The 24474-nt window shown below is 56.6% G+C and overlaps 1 protein-coding gene across 13 annotated transcripts in view; it reads left to right on the forward strand.

Annotated features, from left to right (window-relative positions):
* The first annotated feature begins 8 nt into the window (after positions 1–8).
* LOC102373457 overlaps positions 9–24474 on the forward strand; it is a 52457-nt gene continuing 27991 nt past the window's right edge. For 5 of the 13 annotated variants that reach the window (XM_025197798.1, XM_025197800.1, XM_025197803.1 and 2 more), the window contains exons 1-22: positions 9–873; positions 9061–9219; positions 10068–10199; positions 10423–10614; positions 10942–11025; positions 11630–11748; positions 11954–12068; positions 13015–13101; positions 13581–13696; positions 14850–14988; positions 15615–15721; positions 16052–16139; positions 16294–16428; positions 16838–16975; positions 17769–18025; positions 18411–18534; positions 18814–19008; positions 19483–19638; positions 20427–20647; positions 21903–22080; positions 22497–22655; positions 23274–23684. In XM_025197798.1, the coding sequence (XP_025053583.1) occupies positions 451–873; positions 9061–9219; positions 10068–10199; positions 10423–10614; positions 10942–11025; positions 11630–11748; positions 11954–12068; positions 13015–13101; positions 13581–13696; positions 14850–14988; positions 15615–15721; positions 16052–16139; positions 16294–16428; positions 16838–16975; positions 17769–18025; positions 18411–18534; positions 18814–19008; positions 19483–19638; positions 20427–20647; positions 21903–22080; positions 22497–22655; positions 23274–23684 (3735 nt within the window). In that variant the 5' untranslated portion in view covers positions 9–450. Of the gene's footprint in view, positions 874–9060; positions 9220–10067; positions 10200–10422; positions 10615–10925; positions 11026–11629; positions 11749–11953; positions 12069–13014; positions 13102–13580; positions 13697–14849; positions 14989–15614; positions 15722–16051; positions 16140–16293; positions 16429–16837; positions 16976–17768; positions 18026–18410; positions 18535–18813; positions 19009–19482; positions 19639–20426; positions 20648–21902; positions 22081–22496; positions 22656–23273; positions 23685–24474 lie in introns of those variants that run through there. The other 8 variants (XM_025197801.1, XM_025197799.1, XM_025197802.1 and 5 more) reach the window with 8 other exon arrangements.

Here is a 24474-nt window from a genome sequence, read left to right on the forward strand (position 1 = left end):
GCCGGCCCCGCCTGGGCTCCCGGGAGTCCCGCGAGGCGCTGCTCGCCTGCCTGCTCTGCATCCTCAACCTCCGCAAGAAGGTAGACGACTAAGACCTGCAGCGCCGAGCACCCGCCTCCCGCTCCCCCCCGCACCTTCCCACTCCCCCTCCCTGGAGGGGCGCTGCCCTCTGGCTGGAGGATGGGGCTCCCTCCTGCCTGGTGACAGCCCCCCCAGCCCTGCCATGGCAGCCGTGTGAGGGAGCCCCCCTCGCAAGCCCTGCTGCTGCCCCCCAGGAGGGCTGGGAGTGAGCTGGGCAGAGCCGAGGAGGAGGCGGCTCCGTGGGGAGCGCTGGGGGCTTCTCGGCCTCCCGAGCGAGTTGGACCGCAGTGCCTTGCTGTCTCCTCGCCTCTTGGCAGCCACCAGCCCTGGCACTTTGGGGGGCCCCCAGGCAGCCGATGCTGGGGGAGGATGTCTGGCAGCACGGTGAGGAAGGTCCAGCCCTTCACCATCAGCACCAAGCTCTCGCTGCCCAAGTGTGCCGCCGACTGCCCCGGAGACCCATGCCCTGACGTCGCCATGGCTGCCCTGGATAACCGCGGCCTGCGCCACAACCTCAATGAGCGCGTCTCCCTCTACCTGGCCCAGACCCAGGCGGCCCCAGGGCCCCCTGAAGGCAGGGTCCAGAGCACCAGCCCCATGGAGGAAGGGGTCTCTGATGAGGACCAGCTCAACCGCAACTCGCTCTCCCGCTCCATCAAGAAGATCACGCTGTCCAACTGGCATGGGGAGCCGGGCCCTGGTGAGGATGGGGTGGCCGGGGACCCTGCCCATGCCAGCTGCCAGAGGAACCACAACAACAACAACAGCCGACCAGGGAAAGCTCCCTTCAAGGTAAGGGCTCCTGGCTCCTTTTCCCTGCCTGTTGGTTCCTTTGCTTGTGCTCTGCATCCGATCCTGCCTTCTGCCTCTCTGCGTTCCACCCAGCCTAGACCTAGCTCCTGGTTTCTGTGCTCTGCTTTGGGAATTTCTGTCAGCCTCAAGGAGTAGGTATGCCAGCAGGAACGCATATGTGTGCTCATGTGGGTTTTGGGGGGAGCATAGGGCAAGGGCTGTAGCTGCTTCTCTAGCCTCCTGGTGAAGGAACCCAGCCTCCCCCTGCGCACGCTGTCCATAGAAGCAACTGTTCCCCCGCTAAGGGTCTCTTCTCCCAACACCTGGGAGGGGGAATTTTGAGAGAACCCTTCCCTCAGGGCTTAAACTGAATTAAAAACTCCACTTCTGAGTGCTAGCTGCAGAGTGTCCCACTGAGTTGCTGCGATGACCACACGCCTCTCACCATTTAATGAGGAGTTGCTCTCTCTTCCCTCCCATTTTACAGCTGGGGAAACTGAGGGGCAGTGAGTCACCTCTGGCCACACAGTGGGGCAGCCCCTGACTGTCAGTCTCCTGCTCTTGCCATTAGACAACCAAACCCTGCCAGAGGTAGGAAAAGAACCCAGGAGTCCCCAAACCCTGTCTCCCCTAGTCAGACCATGAGAACATGCTGCTTTCTTTTCATCCCTTGGTCCTTGGTCTCAGAAAATTCCCTTGCTGGGCTGGGGCTGGTGTAGAGAGAAGGCATCTGAGATCTCACTAGGGTTGGAGAAGGCAAGCAGGAACTCCCTGTGACTTAACCTCAACCCACAACAGCTGGCTTCACAGTGGGGCAGGCTGGAAGAGGAGAGCCTATGATCATCAAAACCTCCCGGCTTTGGTGCTGGTAAAGGCCAGACATGGTCTCACGCAAGCCTCTGGTGAGCTCAATGCAGAGGCAGATCACTGCCGAACAGCCTGGCTGAGCTGTCCCCAGATCCAGCCACAGCAAAAGCATTCCCAGCAACCCTTTGCCTTTTTTTTAAAGGATGGGACATACAGATTTTTTTTTTGGTTGTTGTGTGGGAGTTTGGAGCTTGAGTGGCAGGTCAACCCCTTCCTGTCTGTATATCATGAAGGGTGGGGCTGAAAAGGAAGGGAAGCCTGTAAAACTAAGCTTTGTAAAAGGGGAATAGAGAGCTTGGGACAGATCGGGGCATGTTGGATGGAGGAATATGATGTAGTGGGGTGGTAACTGTTTCTTGGACAGAGAACTATACTATCCTGACAGGGTGATAATCTGGCTGGAAGACAAGGGGAGCAGCAAGCTGACATGCTTGCTCCTGACCTGCAGCATCCACCCAGCTATCCCGGTTCTGGGTTCCCCACTCCCATCTCTGCCAACACCCCTCACTCCTGCAGCTCCTCTCATGTTCTTTTGTCAGCTTCCCCATGAAGCTCTGCTTGTACACCTCAGTTTTACATATGCCCTTCACCCTGCTATTGCAGTCCTGGGCCTCTCCTGAGTGAAAACTGACTTGCCAGATCAGTGTGGGGTTTTGTGATGCAAAGAAGCATTGTCTGGGGTGTAAACTGAGGCCAGTGAACTCATGTTACTTGCGAGTGAAATCAGGGTTGCAGTCCAGGTTTTAAGCAGTGAGCAACCAACACATTACCTCACTATGCTAGCTCCTACACCCCAAGAAAAGAGTGCTCTAAGTTGACTTCGAGTCCTTGTCCGTGTGTGTGTGTGTGGGTGTGTGTGTGTGTGTGTTCACTTCCCTCCACTGAGCTGTTGGGGTAGTTCGCACTAGAGCAGTGAAAGTCCAGCCAGCCTTGGACACCGACCTCTCCTTTGCAACCTCCAATCCCCAAAGCAACACAAGGCCCAACTTAGTTTTTCCCTTTCATGTGCGCTCCCAGATAGTCCCTGCTGGTTGTCAGAGGAGCTGGGGGAGCGGCTGTGCTGCTCTGCAGCCCTAGCAGAGCTGCTTTGCAGGAAGGATGAGGTCATTTCATGCTGACAGCCCTGTTTTCCTGTGGGTGATGGATTGCAAGGCACAGCATGTAAATAAAATGCCTGTGTCACCTGCAGGCTTATCTCCCAACACCGAGGGCTGGGTGGGGAAGGGCCCTGCCTGCCGCAGCAGGGATAGGAGACATACTCTCAAGTTGCTTCCTAGCTCCCTGCACTTGGTACAGCAATAGCTGCTCAGTGTCTTTAACTACCTGCCGTTCCATGAACGGGCAGTGTGACTTATAAGCATGAGCTGAGCTGAGCCCAAACCCTCCTGCCTGATGTGATCAGCTGTTGTCTTTGCTTGGCTCTTCAGTGAAGGTGAGACAGACCATCCTTTCTGGCTGCCTGACCTCATTTCAGAAGGGTTTCTGGCCTGGGCAGCCCATAGTGTGCATGTAGCCTAGTGGTCAGGGATTCGGTAGTGGGGACTACCAGGCATTGTGAAGTCTGGTGTCTGCTAATGTTCACAGCTTAGAGCTTAGGATGCCATGACAGGGCCAATGCAGCACAATAGCCACCACCCTAAGGGCCCCATTCAACCTGTCTCAGTCTTGGGAGGAACCGCTTTGAAGTCACAGAACCTTCTCATGGGAGGGGACATGGTGTGCCAGGCTTGGTCCAGAATAGGTCTCGGAGAGCAGGGCCCTTTCCTGCACACACAAGTGTGGCTGGGAATTAGGATTCCTGGGTTGTCTTCCCAGCTCTGTCACAGATGTGAGATATGACCTTGAGGTACCTTTCTGTGCCTCAGCTTCTCTGACTGCTCAATGGGCCAATAACACTCCGCCACTTCCAACGGGGACTGTTGAGGAGCCTGAGCTAACATTCAAAGAGCATGTTGAGCCATACAGATGGCAAGAACGTTAGACTGGCGCAGTGCTGTGTCTTTGTTTTTCTTGAGGCAACAGGCTTAGGGGCAGGCCAGGGACTGCATGCAACCTACAAACTCTTTCTGCACTAGAAGTGAGCCCTTATGACACTGGTGACTTCACTCACAGCCACTGTCCCCCATACCAGAGGAGAAGGCAACCCCACAGGGCAGTGGGGTCCCACCTCCCTCTTAGCATGGTTGGGAATCTTGCATGTGTTCAGTATCCTAGGAGCTGTGGATGTTATTCCAAGCTTGCTCCCAAACACAGCTCACACACGGGGAAGAATCTAAACAATCTCACAGCCTCTGCCTTGAATTGAACTGGATTAACAACACTGTTCATTTTGGACCTTCTCCCCAGCTATGACTGCTCTTAGAGGTCCTCCCTCAGCCCTGCTCAGCACACACTCTAGATCATGGGTGGCCAACCTGTGGCATATGTGCCAGAAGTGGCACAGGCAGCTTCTGCTTGTCCCATGCAGCAGTGAAAGGATTGGGAGCCCAGATAGGACAGGGAGCAGAAAGCAGAGCAGCAGATTGGATGGGAAGCACACGGCAGGGAGCAGAAAGCAAAGAAATTGAACTGGCAGGGGAAGAGGATCAGAATGGCACTTGGGAAGTGTGTGATGCCTAACCTGTAGCACACCTGCCAAAAAGGTTGGTCCCCAGGGCTCTAGATTGTCTTCTCCCAGTCATGTCCTTTGTGTCCAGGTGGGATGATGAGCCAGCTACCGAAGTAAATCAACCACACACGTAATATTTTCCCAGTAGGCTCAACAGTGGTAGCAGGAAATAGCTAGTGTTCTGGTAAGGATGGCTAGCATATATTTACAGCCTGCAAGAACTACACCACAAAGCCCCTATCCTTGTGGCTGTTTTTGGAGGAGCTGAGACCTTGGGTGCTCAAGGGAGTGGTATCCAGCCTTTTACTGGTGAGAAGCTGAGACTCGGCACCCACAGGCTCCACCAGTAGGTCTTTCTCAACAAGGAAGTGGACGTGGAAGAAGAAAAGCAGGAGGCTAGGAGCACCTGGGGTGGTGACATCTGCTCTCTGGTGGACTAAGGTCCCCACCCTTCCATGTGGCCATCCCCTAGTTCCCTTGGTTTGTAAGGGCCTTGTTTTGAGGTGGGTTGATCTGGGGTGACTGGGCTCTGTACGAATGAGAACTTCAGGGCCAGCTCCTGAGCATGAAACTGTCCTTTCCCAAGACTGTCACTAGGATGAAAAGCCCGTGGAGCGGGGACAGGAGGAGCCTGTCTCATATAGTGGGGAACTGGGCAAACCTGTCAGGGGGTGCAGCCTATCTGGCCTGGGGCAGGCAGTCTAGTCTGAGATGAGTAGAGTGAACATCCTTAACTGAGCAGCTGTTGTCATGTTTATGAAATGGACCTAGTGGGCTCAGCTGGGAATGGAACGTTTGCAGGGAGAGCCCAATCGGGCTGTGCTCTGAGAAGGTCATGAATGGGGAAGACACATAGAATGGCCCCATGCAGTGAGGCAATCACTATTCTGTCGCTGCAGCGCTCGGACTGGCAGGTGGAGGGGGCCTGCATGTTCACAGACAGATACTCTGGTGGGTTGCCCTGAGCCCTGCTTCAGATCTCCCTGTGAGGCCACACCACAGCAGGCAGGGTTCTAGTGCTTTGTGCTGCCCACAGTACTGTCACTGAGTGTCCTGGTTGGAGTTTGTATTTCAAAGAGACTAAATGAAAGGTGCAGGTCCGTACTGAGAGCCCTGGTAGGAGAATCTGTTTCTAAGACAGGATTTGTTCAGCCCTTGCAGTTGCATGGAAAAGTTTGTGAAGTGTGATCTAAAGGTAGTCTATGCACCATCTACTGGAATGTGCAGGTGGCCTGAAACAACTTTTCAGAGGGGTGAAGCTGCCATAGTTGGAGCCTGTTGCTCCACGTTGTCCCTGCACTGGGTCATATGGGCACCATCATGGCTAGGGCAGTGTTGGAAGAGGCCTATCACTCCAAGTCCTTTACTACAGTGATTGAGAGTCCTCCCTTCTTGATGGACACTTACCCACCATGGGACAGGGGAGGAGTGAGCCATGGAGGGTGACAGGCCTCCCATTAGCCCAGCACACAGCTCTGCCACCACCACACTAACTGGGGGTGATGCTCTGGTGCAGGGGCAGGATGGGAGGGACCCCAAAGGGAAAATATCTGTCTGGTCCTGGATTTACAGGCTGGTCTGTTAAGAGGTTGGGGTGACAGCTGTCACCTTTTTTGAAGGGGGTAGTGAGCAGAGTCCCTGCATATTCCATGTTGGCTCAGCCTGGGATTTAATCAGGGAGAGATGTGTCCACTGAATGCAGAGATCAGTCCTTACTCCCTCTCTGAATTATCTTGCAGGTGGAGCAGCTGCCATGCCATCCCATGCCAGGTGTCTCTGGGTTGAATACCAGTGCTCTGGTGTCACAGGCTGTTGGGGGCCTCCTGGGAGCAGAATGGGGGGAACCCTAGGGTTGTGGAGTAGGAGCAGTTCAGGGCCCTAGCACTGAAGTATCTAGAAAGCAGTTGCATTTCCAGCAGGCTGTGGGGCTGCTGCTGCAGCCGGGAGAGCACGCAGCTGGAGCATGGCTTTATCCTGATTTGGCCTTGACCTCTTGGCAGGGGGCTTTGTCCTATACTCAAATTAAACTATAGGATTTTTGTTGCCTGCTGCAACAGGGCTTTGAAAATGGCTGCTCCGGGAGCTGGGCTCAGCAGATAACACCATGCCACCCTACCCCACCCCACCACCACCATTCCCCTTGAGAGCTGGGAGGACTTACTCTACAGGAGTTCAGCCTTCATGACAGGCTGCTCAACTTGCCAGCCCCTTTCTTGTGCTCTTCCCACTGGTCCAGTAGTGTAACTAGTGGTGGATGAGTAGGACTTCATCCCCAGGTGCCGATTTAAAGGGGTGCCTGCTCCCCAGGGGCAGCTGTAGCTGGTGTGTGGGGAGCTCATGCCATGGTATATAGGACTCTGCCCACCCCCACCTTCCCCCACATGCTCTGCTCTCCAGCACTCAGCAAAATACACTCGTCTGGGCTCTGCCCAGGATGCCTTTGTGTTGATCTTCTCCCTCCCAATCTGATCCATCAGCCTCCTTTGAGACCACAGTCACCCCCCACACCCGGGCTGTGCCCACAACCCTCACTCAAGTCCTAAAACCGCAACACATCACCCTCTATGGACTCTGCTATGCTTTCTCTGCAAATCCTGCCCCTGGGCTGGAAGCAGTTTAGGGCATGCCTGGAGTTGGGGCACCACCTGGCTTCTTGGCCAGCTCCGTCCCCCAGCACTGATTGGCACAGGCGTCCTTGCTGCAGCAAGATGCGAGGTACTCAGAGCCTCAGCCCTGCACAGGGGCTCGTGCAGCTGGACCTCGGGCTGAGCTTGGATGCAGGCCAGTTCCTGCGCTGGCTGACCTTCGCCGGCGCCCCCGGTGGAGCTGGATCCCGGACAGCACATTCCGTCACCGCTGACCGCCAGACCGGGCCCCAGAGGAAGTGCAGCGCTTCTCCCCCTCTCCGAGTTGCCTAAAATAAGAGGCTCCAGATCCCTGTGGAGGAGCTGGGAGTTGAGCTGGGAACCCAGGCTGCCCAAGTGCCGTGCGGTCAGTGGAGGAAGATGGACAGGAGAATTGCCCTTTTGTTTTAGCAGCCCTCTCGCTTCAGAGCTTGGTTCATCCCTGGAGGGAATGGGGTGGGCAGGCAAGGGAAAACTGTCTCCAGAGCCCTGGAGTCTGCGAGGGGGGCAGGGCCCGAGACAGCAGAGCTGCAGAAGCAGGGAATGATGCATTTCCTCACCTCCCTTGCTTGAATAGTGGGACAGGCCACTGAGCAGGGGACAGCCAAGGCATAGTCCGAGAGGCACAAAGCAACTCTGTCAGCACCCCCCACTCCTGCCCTGAAGCCCTGCCCCACTGTCACAGCCCTGAGTTCCCCGACACCCAGCCCTACCCTTGTCCCTCACTCCTGCCCTGCACCTCCCCCTTTTTGTGGCACACTATTTGTTGAGTTGTGAGAGAAAGTAAATGTGTGGACCGTTCTCCTTTGTGGCAGGAGTGCCAGCTCCCTTTGCCTATGCCGAAGGGCAGCAGGCTGGCTGGCTGCTTCAGTCCATTTGCCTCATAGGTGCATTTGACCCAGTGCTGATGAGCTCTATGTACTTTGGGGGAGTGCCAGAGTGACCCTTCATAGGTCAGTTAACACTCTGGGGTGTGAAGCACAGGGTGAGCCCAGGATCACCAAGGGTGAGGCAGCTGGGGGGTAGAGGTGTGAAGTGGAGGCCTGTAAATGTCTGAGCTCCTAAAATATGTCAGTTCCATCGGCCAGCTCCTGACCACAGGCCTGGAGGACAATGGGGCTGTGCCTGCCTCTGAAAAGATACTAGGGCAATCCTGGGAATTACAGGCCAGCTCACTTTGAGCCAAGTATGTCAAATACATCTGCTTACCATGGGCCAGATGAGGGGTGCAGGGCCAGTTCCTGGGTTGGATCAGGCCCGTGGAAACCCTCCACATCCAAATGCCTGATCCACCACAGGCAGCACCTGCCCCTGCCAGTTCAGGACACTGACCCCAGTGGGTAGTGCAGTCCAGGACTCATCCCTGGCTGGCTGCCCCAATGAGGCCAGGCCCAGGCTGTGCTACCTGCACCGTTTGCTGGAGTTGGGTCCTGGGCTGTCCTGCCCATGCTACCTGCTGAGATGTGGGCGGTGCAGGTAGGGACCCAGTCCCAGGGAGCAGCATGGGCAGCATAGCCTGGGACCAGCCCCAGCAGATGTCACCACCCAGGACCTGGCCCCAGCTAGCTGCCTCACTACCAATCCCAGGCTGTACCACCTGCACTGCTGACTGAGGCCACATGCCAGGTTGTGATGCCCATGCTGCTGCTGAGATGTAAGCAGTGCAGCCGGGGACCAGCAGCAAGTAGCATAGTGGTGCAGCCTGGAACCAGCCGGAGCAAGCAGCGGAGACAGCAGACAAACGCTGCACATGGGGCCGGTTTGACATAGCAAAAGGGGCAGCATCAGGGACTGGATTATAGGGCTCTGCAGGCTGGACCTGGCCAGCGGGCCACATGTTTGACAACCCTGCCTTCAACTGTGCTCAGAGAGAGGTTTATAAAGCCTGTGTATGATTGGGAGGCTGACCACCACTGGTCCTGCAAGGGGAGATCATTCCTACCTACTCAGAGAGGACCCTGAGGCCGGCAGTAAAAGAGTCAACAGGTTTAGCTTCTGAAAAGCCCTTGATAAATTCACTTCCAAGAGGCTATTCAAGTGACCCTATAAGGAGGCACACTAACCCTTTGGTCTTTGTGTCTTCCCTAGCTTTCAGGAAGCCATGCAGCTGCTCCCTGGAAGGAGAGCATCAAGACCAAGGAGCCAGGTGGAATAGCTTGGCTAAAAACTGGCTTGAGAAACAGCACAGGGCAGGCAAACCCCAACCTGACCCCTCTCCTCGCTCAGTTCAACCAGGAGATAATGCAGGTAGAGGCCCTGCTACCCTTCCTGGGGAGGCCCAGGAGGAAGGTTTGGGGGTAGGAAGTGTGTATGGGCCCCAGGGCAGTCAGCTGGGATGCTGAGGCAGTGACATCTGGCACACATCTCTCCTTTGGGGTGCCATGTTGTTAGCAGGGAAGAGGGTGATAGAAGGAGCGAGCGGTCTGCTCCCAGCTCCAGTGGAAGAGTGAAGGGGGATGTGCCTGTGGCCAGAAGCCTTTCATGTGAGCAGTGGGAGGCGGGTGAACTCTCAGCCCAGAGCAAAGCCATTGTTGCGGCATGAGATCATATTTGGCTGCCTTTCTCCAAGCTGTCAGCCCTAGGGAGGGTGGGTCAGCCCACACAGGGGCCCAGCTTCCTCTCCCCACACAGCAGCAGAGGTGGCACAGGAAAGGAGGGTACAAATGAAGGGTACCTCTGCCTCTTCAGAAGAAATTTGGGGAGGGAGCACCAGGGGCCAGGAAAGGAAAAGAAAACAAATGCATCACATGGAGGGCAGAGACTCCTGGCTAGGCCTGCCCTTCTCAGGGAGGCCATGTCTTCTCCTGTTGGCCTTCAGGGAGCTGTGGCAGGTTGCTCCCCAGAGACAGCGGCCTGGGGACCTACACAGATATCCTGCCTAGGGTGGGTCCCATCTTTCTGGCACCAACACTGCTTCACTGCACCCTGGCAGCAGGCCCCTCTAGTCCAGTATCCACCCCCTACTCCGTGGATCTACCCTGCTAGCCCATTTGCCCTGCTGCTACCCCAGCTTGTGAACGGGGTGGTGTCAGGCCTATTTTCCCAGGCGAGGGGGCCATGGCCTTGGGAACTGAGACCTCCTCTCTGTTTGGCAGGCAGAGAATTGGGTGCGAGGGAAACTGCGGGACCTGAAGGACGGCTGTGAAATCCAGGACTGGGAGCGGGTGGCCCAGAACCTGCAAAGGGACATGAAGGATTTTGAGAACGCACTGATCAAACTCAACCAGGTATGGGGGTGGGGCTCTAGGACCCACTCAGCCCCCAGGGGTCCACCCAGCAGTCTGCTGTATTACTGGCCTGATCAATGTGCCCTGTCCTCTCCCCCACCCCTTCAGTGTCCCAGAGCCCACCTGGTGATACCCCTGCATCCCTCAGCTGCCCCTGTGCACTGCCAGTGCTCCAAAGCAGGCCTGGTGTCTCTGAGACCCTTCCCTCCCCTTCTTTCCCCAGATGGGTGAGCAGCTCATGGGCTGGCCCAGCCCCAGCGTGGAGACTGTCAGGAAGCAGCTGCTGGCCCTGAGGGAACAGTGGCAGCTGCTGAAGCAGACAGCCTCAAATCAGAGCAAAGCCCTGGGCGGGCTGAGGAGCCTCCAGGAGTTCAACAGGAAAGCTGAGCAGCTGGAGGCCTGGATCAGGCAGAAGGTATGGCCACGGTCACACTAGATGGGTCCTCATTCAGGTTTCTCCTGTGCCCCAGCCCTCCACAGTTTCCTAGGGACCTTCCCCCTGAAGGGGCATTTCTGCACCACACCATTCTGCTAAGGCTCTGGAGCAAGAGCCACCATATGGGAAGTGCATGGCCTCAAGGATAGGGGTTGCCAGAGGTCACCTGCTGAGCAGGGAATTGAACTCATGTTTGTCAGCTTCCCCTCCCCACTTGCTGTTGGGTTCAGGAGGGGACAGTTCCTCTGGAGGTCTCTCAACCTCCTCTGCCATCTCCGTGTTGTAACTAGCCCCCATCTGTCCCAGGAAGAGAAGCCCATGCTGGCTGCCCTCCTGCAGCAGAGCCTGGACAAGATCCAGCTCACCCGCCGTATCCTCGACTTAAAGCAGGTAAAAGTGGCTCAGTCTCCAGTGTCCTGTTCCCACAGGGCCCTGGCCCTCTCCACTATAGCTCAGCCCCCAGCTCCCAGGGAATGATGCATTTCCTCACCTTGGATTTCCTGGCTCAGGCCCTATCTCATCTCTCCACTGCAGAGGGTCTCATTCAGGGTCATTGGGGAGTCCTGGTGGCATAACCACACGTATGGGATCTGTTATGCGGCTGAGCTGCAGGTAGCTCACTAACACCATGCTCTCTTTTGGGGAGGCCTCTCCATATATCTACTGATGGACACAGTGCTCCCTGGTACTACAAGCGGAGGGTGGGTCTTCAAAAAGCAGGGTAGATATGCACCTTTATATATTAGTTAAATAATATATATATAGAGAGAGAGAGAGAGAGAGAGAGAGAGAGAGAGAGAGAGAGCAGAAGCTTTCATGAACCCAAGTTCACTCCTCAAAGCCACTCCAGTTGGAGGCAGAGCCCATGGTGCTGGGAGTCCTGGACCCAGTGGCTACTGTCCACGCCTCAGCAGTGAGCGCTGGTGCAGGGGCTGAGCTCTCCCATGGGCACTGGCTGCTTGTGCTACTTCTGTTTCCCTCCGTCTTGGCCCAGGAGGAGCAGCGGTTCCATGGCCTGCACGAGGAGATGAACACCTTGGCCCAGAGACTGGAGAAGCAGGGCAGGAGTGAAAGTAGGAGCATTTCCGCCCGGCGCAAGCACCTCAACAAAATGTGAGCCAGGGGCACGGGGCAGGGATGAGTCATCGCTGCCCAGAGCTAGGAAGGCTGAGCATGAGGAGGTCTGGGTCTGTGTGTTGTGACTGTAAGGCTCCTGGCTCCCATCTCCCACCTCTCACCAGGTTCCCATGGGAATGCGTGTGGGAGCTGTGCTGGGCCACACTGTCTCCTCTAGCCCCCTCATGGTCTCTCCTCCCAGGTGGCTGCGGCTCCAGGGGACCCTGAAGGAGCATCATGAGACTCTTCAGCTGGCCCTGGAGGCAGCTGCCTTCATCCAGCAAGCAGACATGCTCCTCAAAGCCATCCATGCCAAGGTACCCAGTGCTTAGACCAAGATTGGACCCTGCCTCCCCTCGGTGTTGGGACTATATAAGTGTTGGGAGAGCTGTTGCAAGGATGGTTTGGAAAAATCTCTGCTCTGCTCTCAGCCCTGGCACCTGGGCAGCAAGGGGATTAGGGATGCTGTGGAAGGGATATCCATGCCCCAGGAAGCCAGGGGGAGTGCTCCAGACTTGGCTCTTCAGGGAAACCCAGAGTCAGCTGAGGTCAGAGCAGTGTTGTTGAACCATTTCCACTCCCCTCTGGCCATGAGTTCAGTGGGCAAAGCTTGGGATCTCAACAGGGTTGAGTAGGGGCAATGGGCACCTATAATGCAGTGTGGAGGATGCCCCAGAAAAGGGGCTTGGATCTTCCCCACCCTGACCTGTACAGTCAATGATGTGGGCTTTCCCACTGCCCACATTCCCTCCCTTTGGGTGGGAGCTGAAATTAGAACCTTGGAGCCAGGATGAGTCCTGTACCCCATTCCTCAGCCTCTTGGAGGGGAGTGGAGCCCACAGTGAGGAGAAGTTAGGAATGAATGTGGGGCAGGATGTGAAGCTTTTCCCCTGTGGGCCTGCTTGGCCTCTTGAGAACCTGAGCACTTCTGCTGAGGCCTGGAGAAAGGTGACATCCCACTGACCCCCTGTTCTGGTCCTGAGTCACCTGACAGGGCTGCTCCTCACTCAGCCTGCTTTTGGGGCATCAGCCCATGAGTTGTATCACTGCCACTGCCTCAAGAGTTGATAACCCCTGCCCCACTGGGAGCTAGATGGGAGGAAGCAGCCCCTGTTAGATAAAGGCTCCCCCAGCCTAGGCAGTGCTGTGGGCTAGGATCATTCGTGGAGAGATATTCAGATACTCTAGTGATGCTCCAGAGGTTTGGGCCCTATTCCCACCTCACACTTCTGAGGGGACCATGACTGCTGCTTCATCTTGCAGTGGAGGAGTCTCTATGGAGTGGGGAAGCAGGGGGAGGCCGATCCCAGCCGGGACCAAGATGTGAGGGACATTGCCAGCCAGGTGATGGTAAGTGCTGGGCATCATGCTGCCCCAGACCCACAGGGAACACCTTGCTGGAGAAGTGAGGCGTGTGCCTTAAAGGGACCTCTCCCTCTGGCATCCGACTTGGTCACTGAGATGGTATGGGCTGGGTGGCATGAGCTGCAGTCAAACCCATGTCTGCCTGAGCTGTCAGCATGGAGGGATTACTGTGTGTCATGCTCTGAAACCTCTCTAGCTGAGGTGGCTGCATCTTGGGCTGCCCTCAGATGTCTAGAGTCTCAGAGGATGCTGGATGTTGGGCAGGGGCTGATGCATGAAGAGGAGGGGTCAGTGGGAAGGCTTGTGAGAAGGGAACAAGGGCCTCTCTGTCCTGCTTATCACCTTCTCCCAGAGGACTTAGCATAGCCTGCACTACCCAAACAGCCTCTGAGCTCAGCTCTGGCCTCAGGAGGCCCATCTACAGCCAGCTTCATTAGATCATTCCTCACATCTCTCTCCTTCAGATGTTGGATGTGACTGTGTCTCAGCTCATCAGTCTCCACCCCAGCCTGGTAGCCCGCGTCACTCACAAACACCGAGATGTCAAAGAGAGTTGGGCCCGGCTCCAGCAGGTGCTAAGGTATGGCAGAGCCTCTCAGGGATGAGTCTGAGAACCTTCATTAAAGGTTTCTGAGAAAAAGCTGAGTAGACTTCTATCTGGGACAGTGCAGAAATAGCCTCTCTTGCAGCTGTGCAGGGGGTTGGACTAGATAACTTTTTAAGGTGTCTTCCAGCCTTGTGATTCTCTGATCGGGCCCATGGGGGGTCACTTGATATTCATTCCCACCCCAAGATCAGATGAACAGAAAGGCTTATGTGTTAAAGCAGAGGGGCCGGATCCAGCCCACAGAGTAGGATCATCCAACACATGGATTTCTGCCCTCACTCGGGCTGCAGTGGTGGGGCTGCTTCCCACAGCAGGAGCCAGAGTCAGGGCAGGGCCCCAGCAGCACCACAGGCAGAAGCCTTGCAACCATGGTCAGAGCCCCAGCTCTGTCCATGGTGCCAGGGCTTCTTTCTGTGGCAGCAGCCCTCACCCCAGTAGCAGTGCAACCAGAAGCCCTGCCACCGTGGTCAGAGCCTTGGTGTGGTCCACAAGCACATACAAAGTAGAGGATGTGGCCCTCCAATCAATTCGCATTTAATACTCCTATATTCAAGCAAGAGGAAGTCTGGACTCGAATTCTGCTTTCAGCACTTCAGTTGCCTCTATGTTTGATCTGAAAAATACATCCTCATCCTGCTCTATGCCGCAGTTTTGTCATGTGTATAATGGGAGGGAGGGATCTCACCCCACTGTTATGGGGGTGCAGGCTGGATCTGTGAGTAGCAGGGAGTGAAGATGTGGGGCAGGCAGAAGGGCCTGTGACATGCCAGAGTGAAAGCTGTCTTTTAAATTTGTCTGAATAGCACAGGTACAATAAGCAATGGTAAGATTTTTCTGGAGCATTTACACAAGGCAACTGGAATTCACTGGCAGAGTTTGTGGATGACTCCTTTTTTTTAAAGCTGGCTCCAAGGTACCTTCACTTTCTGGGTTCCCTTGTCAGGGGCACCACACCCCTTTTCTCTTGTGAGCCTGCCTCCGCTCCTATGTCCGCCCCAGAGGAGTTCTGGAGGTCCACACAGCTCAGGTCTCCCTTCTCCACTCCTTGTCCTTTTGCCATGCAAGTGCCCTTCTTGCCTACTCTGACATCCCTTTTCCATCTTCTTCTGTGCTCCCCTTCTCCTAGGAATGAGAAGTCACCTGTGCAGTCCCTGACAAGCAGTTCTCCAAGGGAAGCCCTGAGCCCTGAGCAGACAGGAGGCAGTAGTGAGGGAGTTGCCGGAAGTGAAGCTGGAAACAAGGAAAAGAGAGTCCCAGGAAATGAGGTAAGAACAAAAGCTGGGCCCAGACCCCTACTCCCCTTCCCATGACAGGAACAGCCACACCTGTGCCACCTGACATAATTATTTGGCAAAGCAACATGGGAAGGTGCTTAATTATTTGTGCCCTGGACTGGAAGTAACAGCTTTGTGACTGCCACATGTCCACCCTTGTGAAGCTAGCGTGACCTCCTCTGCAGCCCCAGAATGACCAGCATATGACCATGCAAACCCTATAAGTTGTGTACAATACCACAAGGCCCTCAGTGATGTGCATGTGACTCCATGCCTCTCTGCAGCCACCTGGCACACCCATGCCCTTTCCTACTCCCACGTGTTGGTCTAGGCCAAGCTGGCATGTGTTCTTGTGTGGGTGTATCTCAGGGCTGTCACTGGCATCCCTCTGCAGCATTGCTGTAGTACATGCAGTTCTGGAAGGCAGCACCATAGCCCCAACCCCACCGACTTTACTTGGGAACCTGTAGCCAGGCTGGGTCTGCTCATAAGGGCACCCTGTATATAGGGTGGCAGGGGTTAGGAGCTAGTCCTGCAGATAGAAGTCCATGTCATATTCAACCCTGGAGCTGTGTGATAGAGGAACAAGACCCTAACAGGCTCTTTTTGTGCCCTAGGTGCAGAAGGATGTTTCAGGCAGTGTGACAGAGCATGTAAGAGGCGAGGAAGGCAGTCCAGGCTTTCCTGGAGGGCATCTCACCCAGGGGTGCCACAGCAGCAAGAGGTACTGGCTTGCAGAAACCACTCTCAGGAAGAGCAGAACCTGGAGAGTAGAGGGGAGAGCTCTAGGCTGGATATCACTAAGAGGGGAGAGGGGACCCATTCCATAGCTGCAAGAACTGCATCCCTAAGCCCATAATAGAGTCCCCAGAAGAGGCCTTGCTGACAGGGTGGGCCTGGCCCTTTGACGCAGACATCTGCCTTCATGCTACAACCTTCAGAGTCCACCTGGCACAGCCACCTGTCCCCCTTTCCCTGTGAACCCCATGGGAGGGACCTGGGGGGTCCTCATGGCAGGAGAGCGATTGGACATGACTCTCCCTCTCTCCCACAGGAGGAAGCTCCCAGGACACTCGGATGCTGGCTGGGGTGTGCCTCAGCAGGAGAGCCAGCTGCAGGACTACTGCCAGGCTGCTAACATGGTAATGTCTCCTAACAACCCACAGCATCTAGGTCTTTCTGTTGCATGTTCTCCCCAAGTATCTTCCTCTACTGCCCAAAACAGCCCCCAAGTCCCTTCCCCCATGACTCTGGCATCAATGTGACACCTCTCCCCTCCCTCCTGGTGCCCAACAGGCCATATCCTGGCTGAAGGAGGGTGCAGGGCCTGGCATCCAGCAGAACCAAGTGGAGGATGCTGAGAACTTAGAGGCACTGCAGAGCCACCAGGAAATCCTGGGCAACAGCACTGGCTTAGAGGCTGTCTGCCAGGTGAGCCACTGCTGGAGGGCCTGTGGGATCAGGAGCCCAAAGTGCGGGGAACTATTTGGGACTTGTGGGGGACCCCCAGGTATTGCAGTTCTGGGGATGTCCCTGGGGGTGCCTGGGGACACAGAGGGGCCTACATAGCTCTGCTGTGCTTGTATTCCATGCAGCTGGGCCCTCCTAGAGGGGACAGGCCAAGCACTGGCGGGTATGGCACTTCTTATAACCAGCTTCACTGTCCTTTGGGGTAGGACAGGAGTGAGCAGGGAGATCCAGGTCCCTGTTGCCCCCAGGCTCAGGTGGGGTTGTGAAGGGCACTTTCCCTGTCCTTAGCACTTGCCTCATCATCAGACACCTGATGAAGGCAGTGCCCACCTGGGCAGGACCTGACAGCATGTGTCCATCCCTGCCACAGGAAGGACAGAAGCTGTTGCGTGCCTGCCCCAGGGGAAGCCCCGAAGTGGAAGGTGTCCTCCGGGAGCTGGTGGGGCTGTGGGAGGAGCTGCAGAGGAAGCACCAGGAGAACGGCGCAGTGCTGAGGGAGATCGATAAGGTGTGTGGCACCATTTGGCCCTGCCGGAGTCCCAGGCACACAGAGACATTGTGAGCAGGGCCAAAAGGGGAGCACCCAGGCCTCAGGGACAGGCCCAACATTGCCAAGTGGCAAAGCAGCTTTGCATATATCTGGGTGGCCCATACCTGGGATGTGCCGGGAATGTTGGTCCCCAGCCTCAGCCAGGGCCCCTCAGTAGTTCAGTCTCCTTGGGAAGTCTTGGGAGGGGGGTGATAGTCTCTAAGGCTGCAACAGCCAGCTGGATGCCACACATTCCACCAGAGACAGGTGCCCTGGAACCAACTTGGGAATCCTCTGCCTCACGCAGCTGTAGCCAGTACTGCAGAGGCCTTGGAACAGAGAGGCATAACCAGCCAGTGCGATGTCCTGGGCAGAGATGCTAGAGAGAGACACGCAGAGAGATACAGAGGCAGTCTTACCAGCCCTGGAGACTGAAGGGATGCCAGCATAGTCTCCCTGGGGACCTCTAAATTGGTGCCCACTCGCCCACCTTGAGCGGGTGGGAACTCTGCTGGGTTTGAGAGACCTCTAAGTGGGTGGCTGTGGGTGTCTGGAGGCCCGGTCAGGAACTCTGTGAAACTGGGAGGATGCTGTGCCTTGCTGGGGTAGTCCAGGTCTGGCTCACACCACAGCAGTGTTCCCTGAGCCCCTAGTGTTCTCTGAGCACCTACTGGGGCTTTCTTTCAGGCCCTGCAAGGAGAGGCAGCTGGTCTACCAGGCCCAGTCTGGTGGTGTACAGCTACCTGTCTCACTCTCCACTTCTTTCCCACAGGCTTTGCGGCTGGTGGGGGAGCTGGACCAGGCCGAGCACTGGCTACAGGGTGTGGCAGGCTCACTCTCGGAGCCGGCTGCTATGAAGAACCCAGAGGAGCTCCGCAGGGACCTGCAGGACATTGGCAGCCTGGAGAACCAGCTCCTGCTTTGGGGCATCAGGCTCCAGGCCCTACGGGAGGAGATGGGCAGGGAGCCCTCCACGGGACATGAGGCTGCTGGGAGGATTCAAAGGAAGGTGGAGACTCTGGAGGAAAAGTGAGTAAGGCAGCACTGGGGGTGGGAGAGCAGCATCTGGACAAGGGATGGTATCGGCACAGGAAGGGATCCCTTTCAGCGGGCTTGGGGTGTTGGGCACCAGGAGGGAGTGGCAGGGGAGGGGGAGGGGGTTTCCACCCAGGGAGGAAATAGTGGGGGCAAAGAAAGGAGAAATACATGCCAGATACATCCCCCCTTTCCGGGAGCTGGCTGAAGGAGGAACAATGTGGACAGGCAGCATGGAGAACCAGCTCCTGCTGTGAGGCCTCCAGCTCATGCAGGAGGAGATGGGCAGGGAGCCCATCTCCTCAGCAGGTAGCATCCCTGGGGAGCTGCCCTGTGTGTCCCCTGCGTCCCTACCCCATGGACATGTTTGCTGCGCCAGGCTGAGGTGTGTGCGAGCAGCCCTCCGGCGGCGGGCATCGGACCTGCGCGACTCCCTGGTGCTATCCGAGTTCCTGCAGAATGTGCAGCAGGAAGAGGTGCTGAGCCAGAAGAGCCGTGTGCAGGTGAGCAGGGGATGGGGCAGGGCCTGGGGGCAGTTGAGGTGTGGGTGTCTATCTCTGATGGGGCAACGGGGATCTCTCATGTGCTGGCTCTCCCCCCCAGCAGCTCTCTGTAGCTGGTCCCTTGTGAGGCATGGTGTGCCCTGATTCCCTGATCCTGACTACCCCAGCCTATCACTGACTGCATCGGGGAGCCCATGCGCATGCCCCTGTCAAGGAGGCTCTATGCCTGTTGCAGTCCCTCTCTCAAGCCCCAGCATCACTTCTGTATGTTTGCTTTAGCCAGTGACCCACCAACTGGACCCCAAGGAGCCCTTGCACCTCCTGCTGGTGCAGTCTGGGCAGCAGCTGAACAGAGAGGGCATGAGCAGTCCCCTGGGGGAGCTGCAGGAGGCAGTGAAGATGCTGAATGATGCAGTGAAGGAACGGGAGCGGGTCATGGAGGCAGCGGCGGAGACGGAGAGCCTGGAGCGCCTGGTATGGGGCTAGCCTGGGAGGAGATGGGGAGAGCATCGTTCAGGTGAAGGAGGAGGTAGTGCCCACCACCTAGCGGCCATGGAGAGTGCAGCCAGCTTCCTAAGAGGAAAGGGTGACATTGGAAGTCTTCTCTGTCCAGCGTCTGCATGAGGGTCTGCTGATCAGTTACAACAGGGAGCTGGGAGCCAGGACTCCTAGGTTCTGTTTCTGATGGGAGGGGAGCATGATTTGATGCTTAGATCTAAAGCCAGGACTCTGAGACAGTCTGTGCTGGTGCTGGGCAGTGGCTGTCAGCCCTATGGCTAACAAGCAGCCAGTTGCTCTTACTCAGCTATGGCAGGGAGCCATGAACCTATGCTGGGTCCAGGGCACCAAGACAGAGCTGGTGTGGGGAGAAGAGGAGAGCATCTCTGTGGGCAGCTACAGCCTGGGAGTCAATTGCTGGGGTTCACCAGCCTCTTCTCCTCCCCCCAGCTGGCAGAGGTCTCCCTGCATATGCAGGCTGTCCGGTGCAGAGCAGAGACCCTGGCGCACGACATTGCCCAGGCAGAGAGGGGCTTTGCCACAGTGAAGAGCGAGTGGGATCTGCAGGGGCTGCAGGGTTTGCTGAGCCGGCAACAGGACATGGAGGTGAGTCCATGGGTGCATTGCTACCCACATGGCTGCACTGTATTAGTGAACTCACTAGCGCTCTCTACTGGCTTCCCACAGATCCTGAAGTGCCTATCTGCCCAACATGAGTGGGGTGGGGGGGCACAGGGCACGGAGTTTATCTAAAGGGTGGTCAGACCAAAAGCATCCCAGCCTGACTGTCACTCCTCCAAGGAGGTTCTGGCCCTCAGCCCCAAGTATCCTTAGCCCGGGCCTTTCATGGCAGGTTCGTCTGGGATTTTCCAGCCAAGCATAGCCCTAAGCTGTCTTCTCCTCCTGTGGCCAGGAGGTGAGAAAGGAAGGGATTGCGTCAGCTCCCCATGCCAGTGCCTGGCTGCCAACACCTCGCACATCTTTCCACTCTGCATCCTGATGGAAGGATCTGACTCATGCGGGGGGAGCAGACTGTCTGTGGGGAAGCTCAGATCCCCTCCAGCCCCACAGGGCACTCCTTGCAGCCCCTTTCCTTGTCCCCCTACAACTCCAGTCCACAGAATTCAGCTCTGTTACACCCCACAGCCTGCCCCCTCTGGACCATGGTTCCCAATGCAAGCCAGCCCAGCAATGAGAATTAGTGCCAAGCTCTGTTATGGGGCTGAAAACCCTGGTCTTTTGCTCTAAGGGGGAGGGGCAGGAAGCATCTTGAGCAGATTAAGTAGGGTTGCTAGGGTTCCCTTCTCTCCCCAGCCAGAGGGGCAGGGACCCTCCTATGGGTCTCTGAAGAGTGGTGACACTTCTCAGCATCCTGAGCCCTTTTGTGTCCCCAGCGTGAGATGTCAGAGGCACTGGAGGGGCACCTGGAAGAGCTGCAGAGGACAGCCACTTGCTTGGAAAAGCTCTGCGCCACTCAGAGGTGTGACCTGGTCCCAGAAGTGCAGGAGACGCTGAAAGCTGGGGAGGGTCTGCTGGCACTGGTGCTGGAAAACAAGACCCGCATGGAGCAGGCTGGTCAGCTACGGCAGTTCTTCAGGGATTACTTGGCTATGATGTGAGTGGCAGTGACCTCCAGCGAGGCATCATGGGCACCTGTGCAAGGAGCTGCTAGCCCTGCCTGCAAGGCCAAGGGCCAAGGAGGGTGCGGCCCTCCTGGGCTCAGCCATGGGGGCCAGTGCTGATTGCAGAATTGACAACCACTTGGACATATTGAAGCAGGTCCTTGGGGAAACCCAAGAGCCTAAAGACATAGTGGTCCCCTGCCACAAAGCAGGAGGTGCCCAGGGTCAGGGCAGTGTGAATCAAAGGATCTGTGCAGGGACAGCCAGCTGCAGCAGGCCCTATCGCTGTGCTCTTGGCCCCACATATGAGAGGGAACCAACCAGACCCCCAATATCATGAGCCTCTTTAAACAGTCATGACACTTATCAGCATTAGAGTCATTTTATTTTCGACATGCCTTCAAATGGAGCATAATCAGTACACACCCACGTCCCCTTGGCTGTTACCAGGGGTACTCTACCCTGTCACATATCCCTTCTCCTGGCCATCTCTGCACTGCCTGGTTTCCTATCCCCCTGCATTCATGCCCCTCCAAGTTTCCTCCCTGCCATGCTCACCTTACCTACCATACTGTCCCTCCTTTTTCCATCAACCTCCTGCCACTCTTGTTCTCTTCTCTTCCCCTTCATTGTTTCCTGTTTTGAAACTAGAGAACCTGGCAGTGGCAGCCTTCCTCCAAGACACCCTGGCTTTAGTCCTAGTGATACTAAAGGCCAGCCTTTCCTAGGGGGAGCCAGATAGCCACTGCAAAGGCCATAAGGAAGTGGCAGCCACATTCAAGATGATAGGAAGCAGAGGCCAGTTTTGGTAAAGGCCACTCCCTTACTTGGTGACCTGAGCATGTCCCCTCTCTGTGCCTCAGTTGCATTGCTGGTGACTCCAGGGTAATTCCTGTAAGGAAACGTGAAGGTTTAGAAATGTATCAGATCCCCCAGCAGTGCCCTGCAAGTTGAAATCTCTGGTCTTGTCTCAGTCAGGGGAGGCAACTCCTTGCTGAGACTGACAGAGAGGTGGTTTCCTCTGGCATTCCTTGGTGGTCAAATCCAGGGAGCAGAGGCCATGCAGTGTAGGACATTTTCCTGGCCAGTTTGACCCAACAAGGAGTTGGCCTTTTGCCTGGGAGATGGGGCCTGACCCGAGGAGTTTTTGGCCTGTGGCACCTCAAAAGGGGGAGCAGATTGGAAAGAGGGGAAGAGAGACCTGCATACACTTTGGCAGGTCCTGATACCCTGCTCCTGCATCCCCAGCTCCTGGACTGAGGACACGCGGGCTCAGATCTTCTCAGAAAACCTGAGCGCCCATGGCCTCCTGGAGGCCCAGTGTGAGGAGCTGGAGAGGAAGATTGAGGACAAGTTCATGGAGTTTGAGGAGCTGGCAGCAGCAGGCCAGAAGCTGGTCTCTGAGGAGCATGACCTGAGTGAGACAGTAAGCAGGATGCTGTCCCCTCCCCAAGGTGGGGTGGGGGACCCTTCACTGGCTTCCCACTGAGCTCCCTTGGGCTGGTGCAGGACAGGAGGAACCCACTCCTCCTTGGTGGGGGCCACTGAGACCCTGCCCAGAAGAAACCAGCTCAACCTGCCCAGCCTGGGTTCAGTGCAGTCAGACTGCACTGCTGTCTGGCTCCCAGGACTCAGAGGAAGGTGGCAAAGCTAGTTTTGCTCTGGGCTCCATCAGAGCTCTCTAGCAATGACCACTGAGCCCTGAGGCTCAGCTCCCAACACTGGCCTGGTCCCAGGGATGGGTGAAGAGGAAGCTTCTCTGGAAAGCAGCTTCCTCCTAGTCCCTGGTGCAAGTTCACATTCTCACAGGAGCCGCTGGTGTCTGTCTGTCTCCCCCCTTAGATCCAGGAGCGCATGGAGGAGCTGCAGAGCATGCTGGGGTGGGTGCTGGTGCGCTGGCGAGCCCAGAAGCACCAGCTAGACCCTGGGAGTAAAAGCAATGGTGGCAAGGGCCAGGACAATCCACTGGACTCTACCCAGAGTGCATTTCCTGGCAGCCAAGTGAGTGTGTAGGGTTGAGAACAAGGACCACCTGGGACTCTGCTGACTCAGCCCAGTGTGTGGAGCGGGTGGGGGCAGGGGTGCATCTGAAGGCAGCAAACATTTGCTGCACTGCCAAGGAAGAGATTGCCTGGGCAGTGCATGCCACATACAGCAAGGAGACTGGTGCTTTCCTCTCATACAGGAAGGGTGAGCTGGACCTGCAGAGCAGGAGTTGGGATCCTTGGGTTGTAGCCCTGGCTCTGCCCCTCACTTAGTGTGTGAGCAAGACCCCACCCATCTCTGTGCCTCAGTTTCACTTCTAGTGACTCCAGGATAATGGTCCTGACCCACCAGCCTGGGCATGGGCAGGGAGCCACAAGGTTGAACTTGTTACTGCCTGCGAAGCACTTGGGGATCCCTGAGTATAGCTTCCCTTGGTACTCAGAGCTCTCTGATGTAGAGCAGGAGACCTCAGCAAGTCCCAGTGCAAGCTGTAGCAGAGAGCTGTGAGGGAGAGCAGGAGAGGGCAGGATGTGGTTTTAGGCAGGAGTGATGGTGGGGAGGAAGAGGGAGGCTCCGTGGGCGAGCAGGCATCTCCACAACCCCACATCTTCCCTGTCTGCTGTTGCTTCTCAGGATCGACATGCCCCATCAGTTTTGCCTGATGCTAAGAGCTTGCTGGGCCCTAATGCTTCAAAAGGACCTCAGCCTTCATCATGCTCCTTCCTGGAGCCCCTCACTCCCCCACAGGACCTCAAGGCACAGCCCCAGAGGCAGGAGAAAGAAGTGGTGCCTCCTTCAGTACTGCCCGTTCCCAGACGGGAGCTGAGCTGGGAAGGTCCTGGTGACTCCACACCACTGGAGATAGGAATCCCCAAGGAGACCCTGGTCAACCCCTCCAAGACCCCAGTGGTGGTGGTGCCGCCGCGAGGCCCCAGCAGCGTGGGAGGGACAGTCAGCTTGATCCTGAGCATTGGCAAGAAAGGGGATAAGAGGCTACAGCTGGCGCAGGCTGGAGCGGAGCAGGGGGAAGAGGCCCTGCACAAGGTGGGTGATGCTGGCTGGGCGGTACAGCTTCTGCAGGCCAGAGAGAGAGCTTCAAGCACATGGCTTGTGTGGTGCCATTGGTAGTGCTGCGCAAGGGGGCTTTGCGCGCCAGTGAGACAGCCTTTTTCCAATGGAGCTGCTGGAAGGGTTGATGCTGTGCCTTATTGTGGAGCTTGGCCCACAGCAGCTGTGCTCAGGGCTGTAGTTATATCAGCTTGCAAACTCCCAGGTGCGCTTGGAGGGGCATGACAAACCCCAGGTATTCCCAGGCGAGCTCCGGCCTCAGTTGGAGTTAGTTCAGGAAATTCGCCACAGTTGCTAGTGAGTACTCTAGAGGCAGGTGGATTTTCTGGCTGAGGAATCCCCAGTGCTGCCTGTGCCCCTGCCTCTTCGGGTGGCAGAAGCAATACAAGCTCCTTTGGCTTCCCTGTGCCAGGCACTGGCCTGTCCCACCACAACACCTGCTTCTCCTCCCTCCTGGCTCCTCCTCCTCCTCCTCCTCACAGTAGCAGACCACTCTCACTTCTCCCTCAATTCTGTATTTGTGTCTCTCTCTCCCCACCCTCAGCTCTCTGGCACTAAACCCTCAGGCTGTAAAACCTTTTGGAAGCGTTGCCAGGGGCTTTTAGGAAACACTTTGGGTAGTTTAAGGCGAAAGAGAAAGTCATCTCGCCAGCCTGTGGAAGAGGTAACATCCCTGGGGCTGCATGCTGGGCAAAGGGGCTGCATGGCATGAGCTTGGCCTCTACTAACACGCCAGACCATCTCTGCAAGTGCCTCTGTGTCCCCT

The sequence above is a fragment of the Alligator sinensis genome, unplaced genomic scaffold, assembly GCF_000455745.1.
Source record: "Alligator sinensis unplaced genomic scaffold, ASM45574v1 scaffold198_1, whole genome shotgun sequence".
NCBI classification, from domain to species: domain Eukaryota; kingdom Metazoa; phylum Chordata; order Crocodylia; family Alligatoridae; genus Alligator; species Alligator sinensis.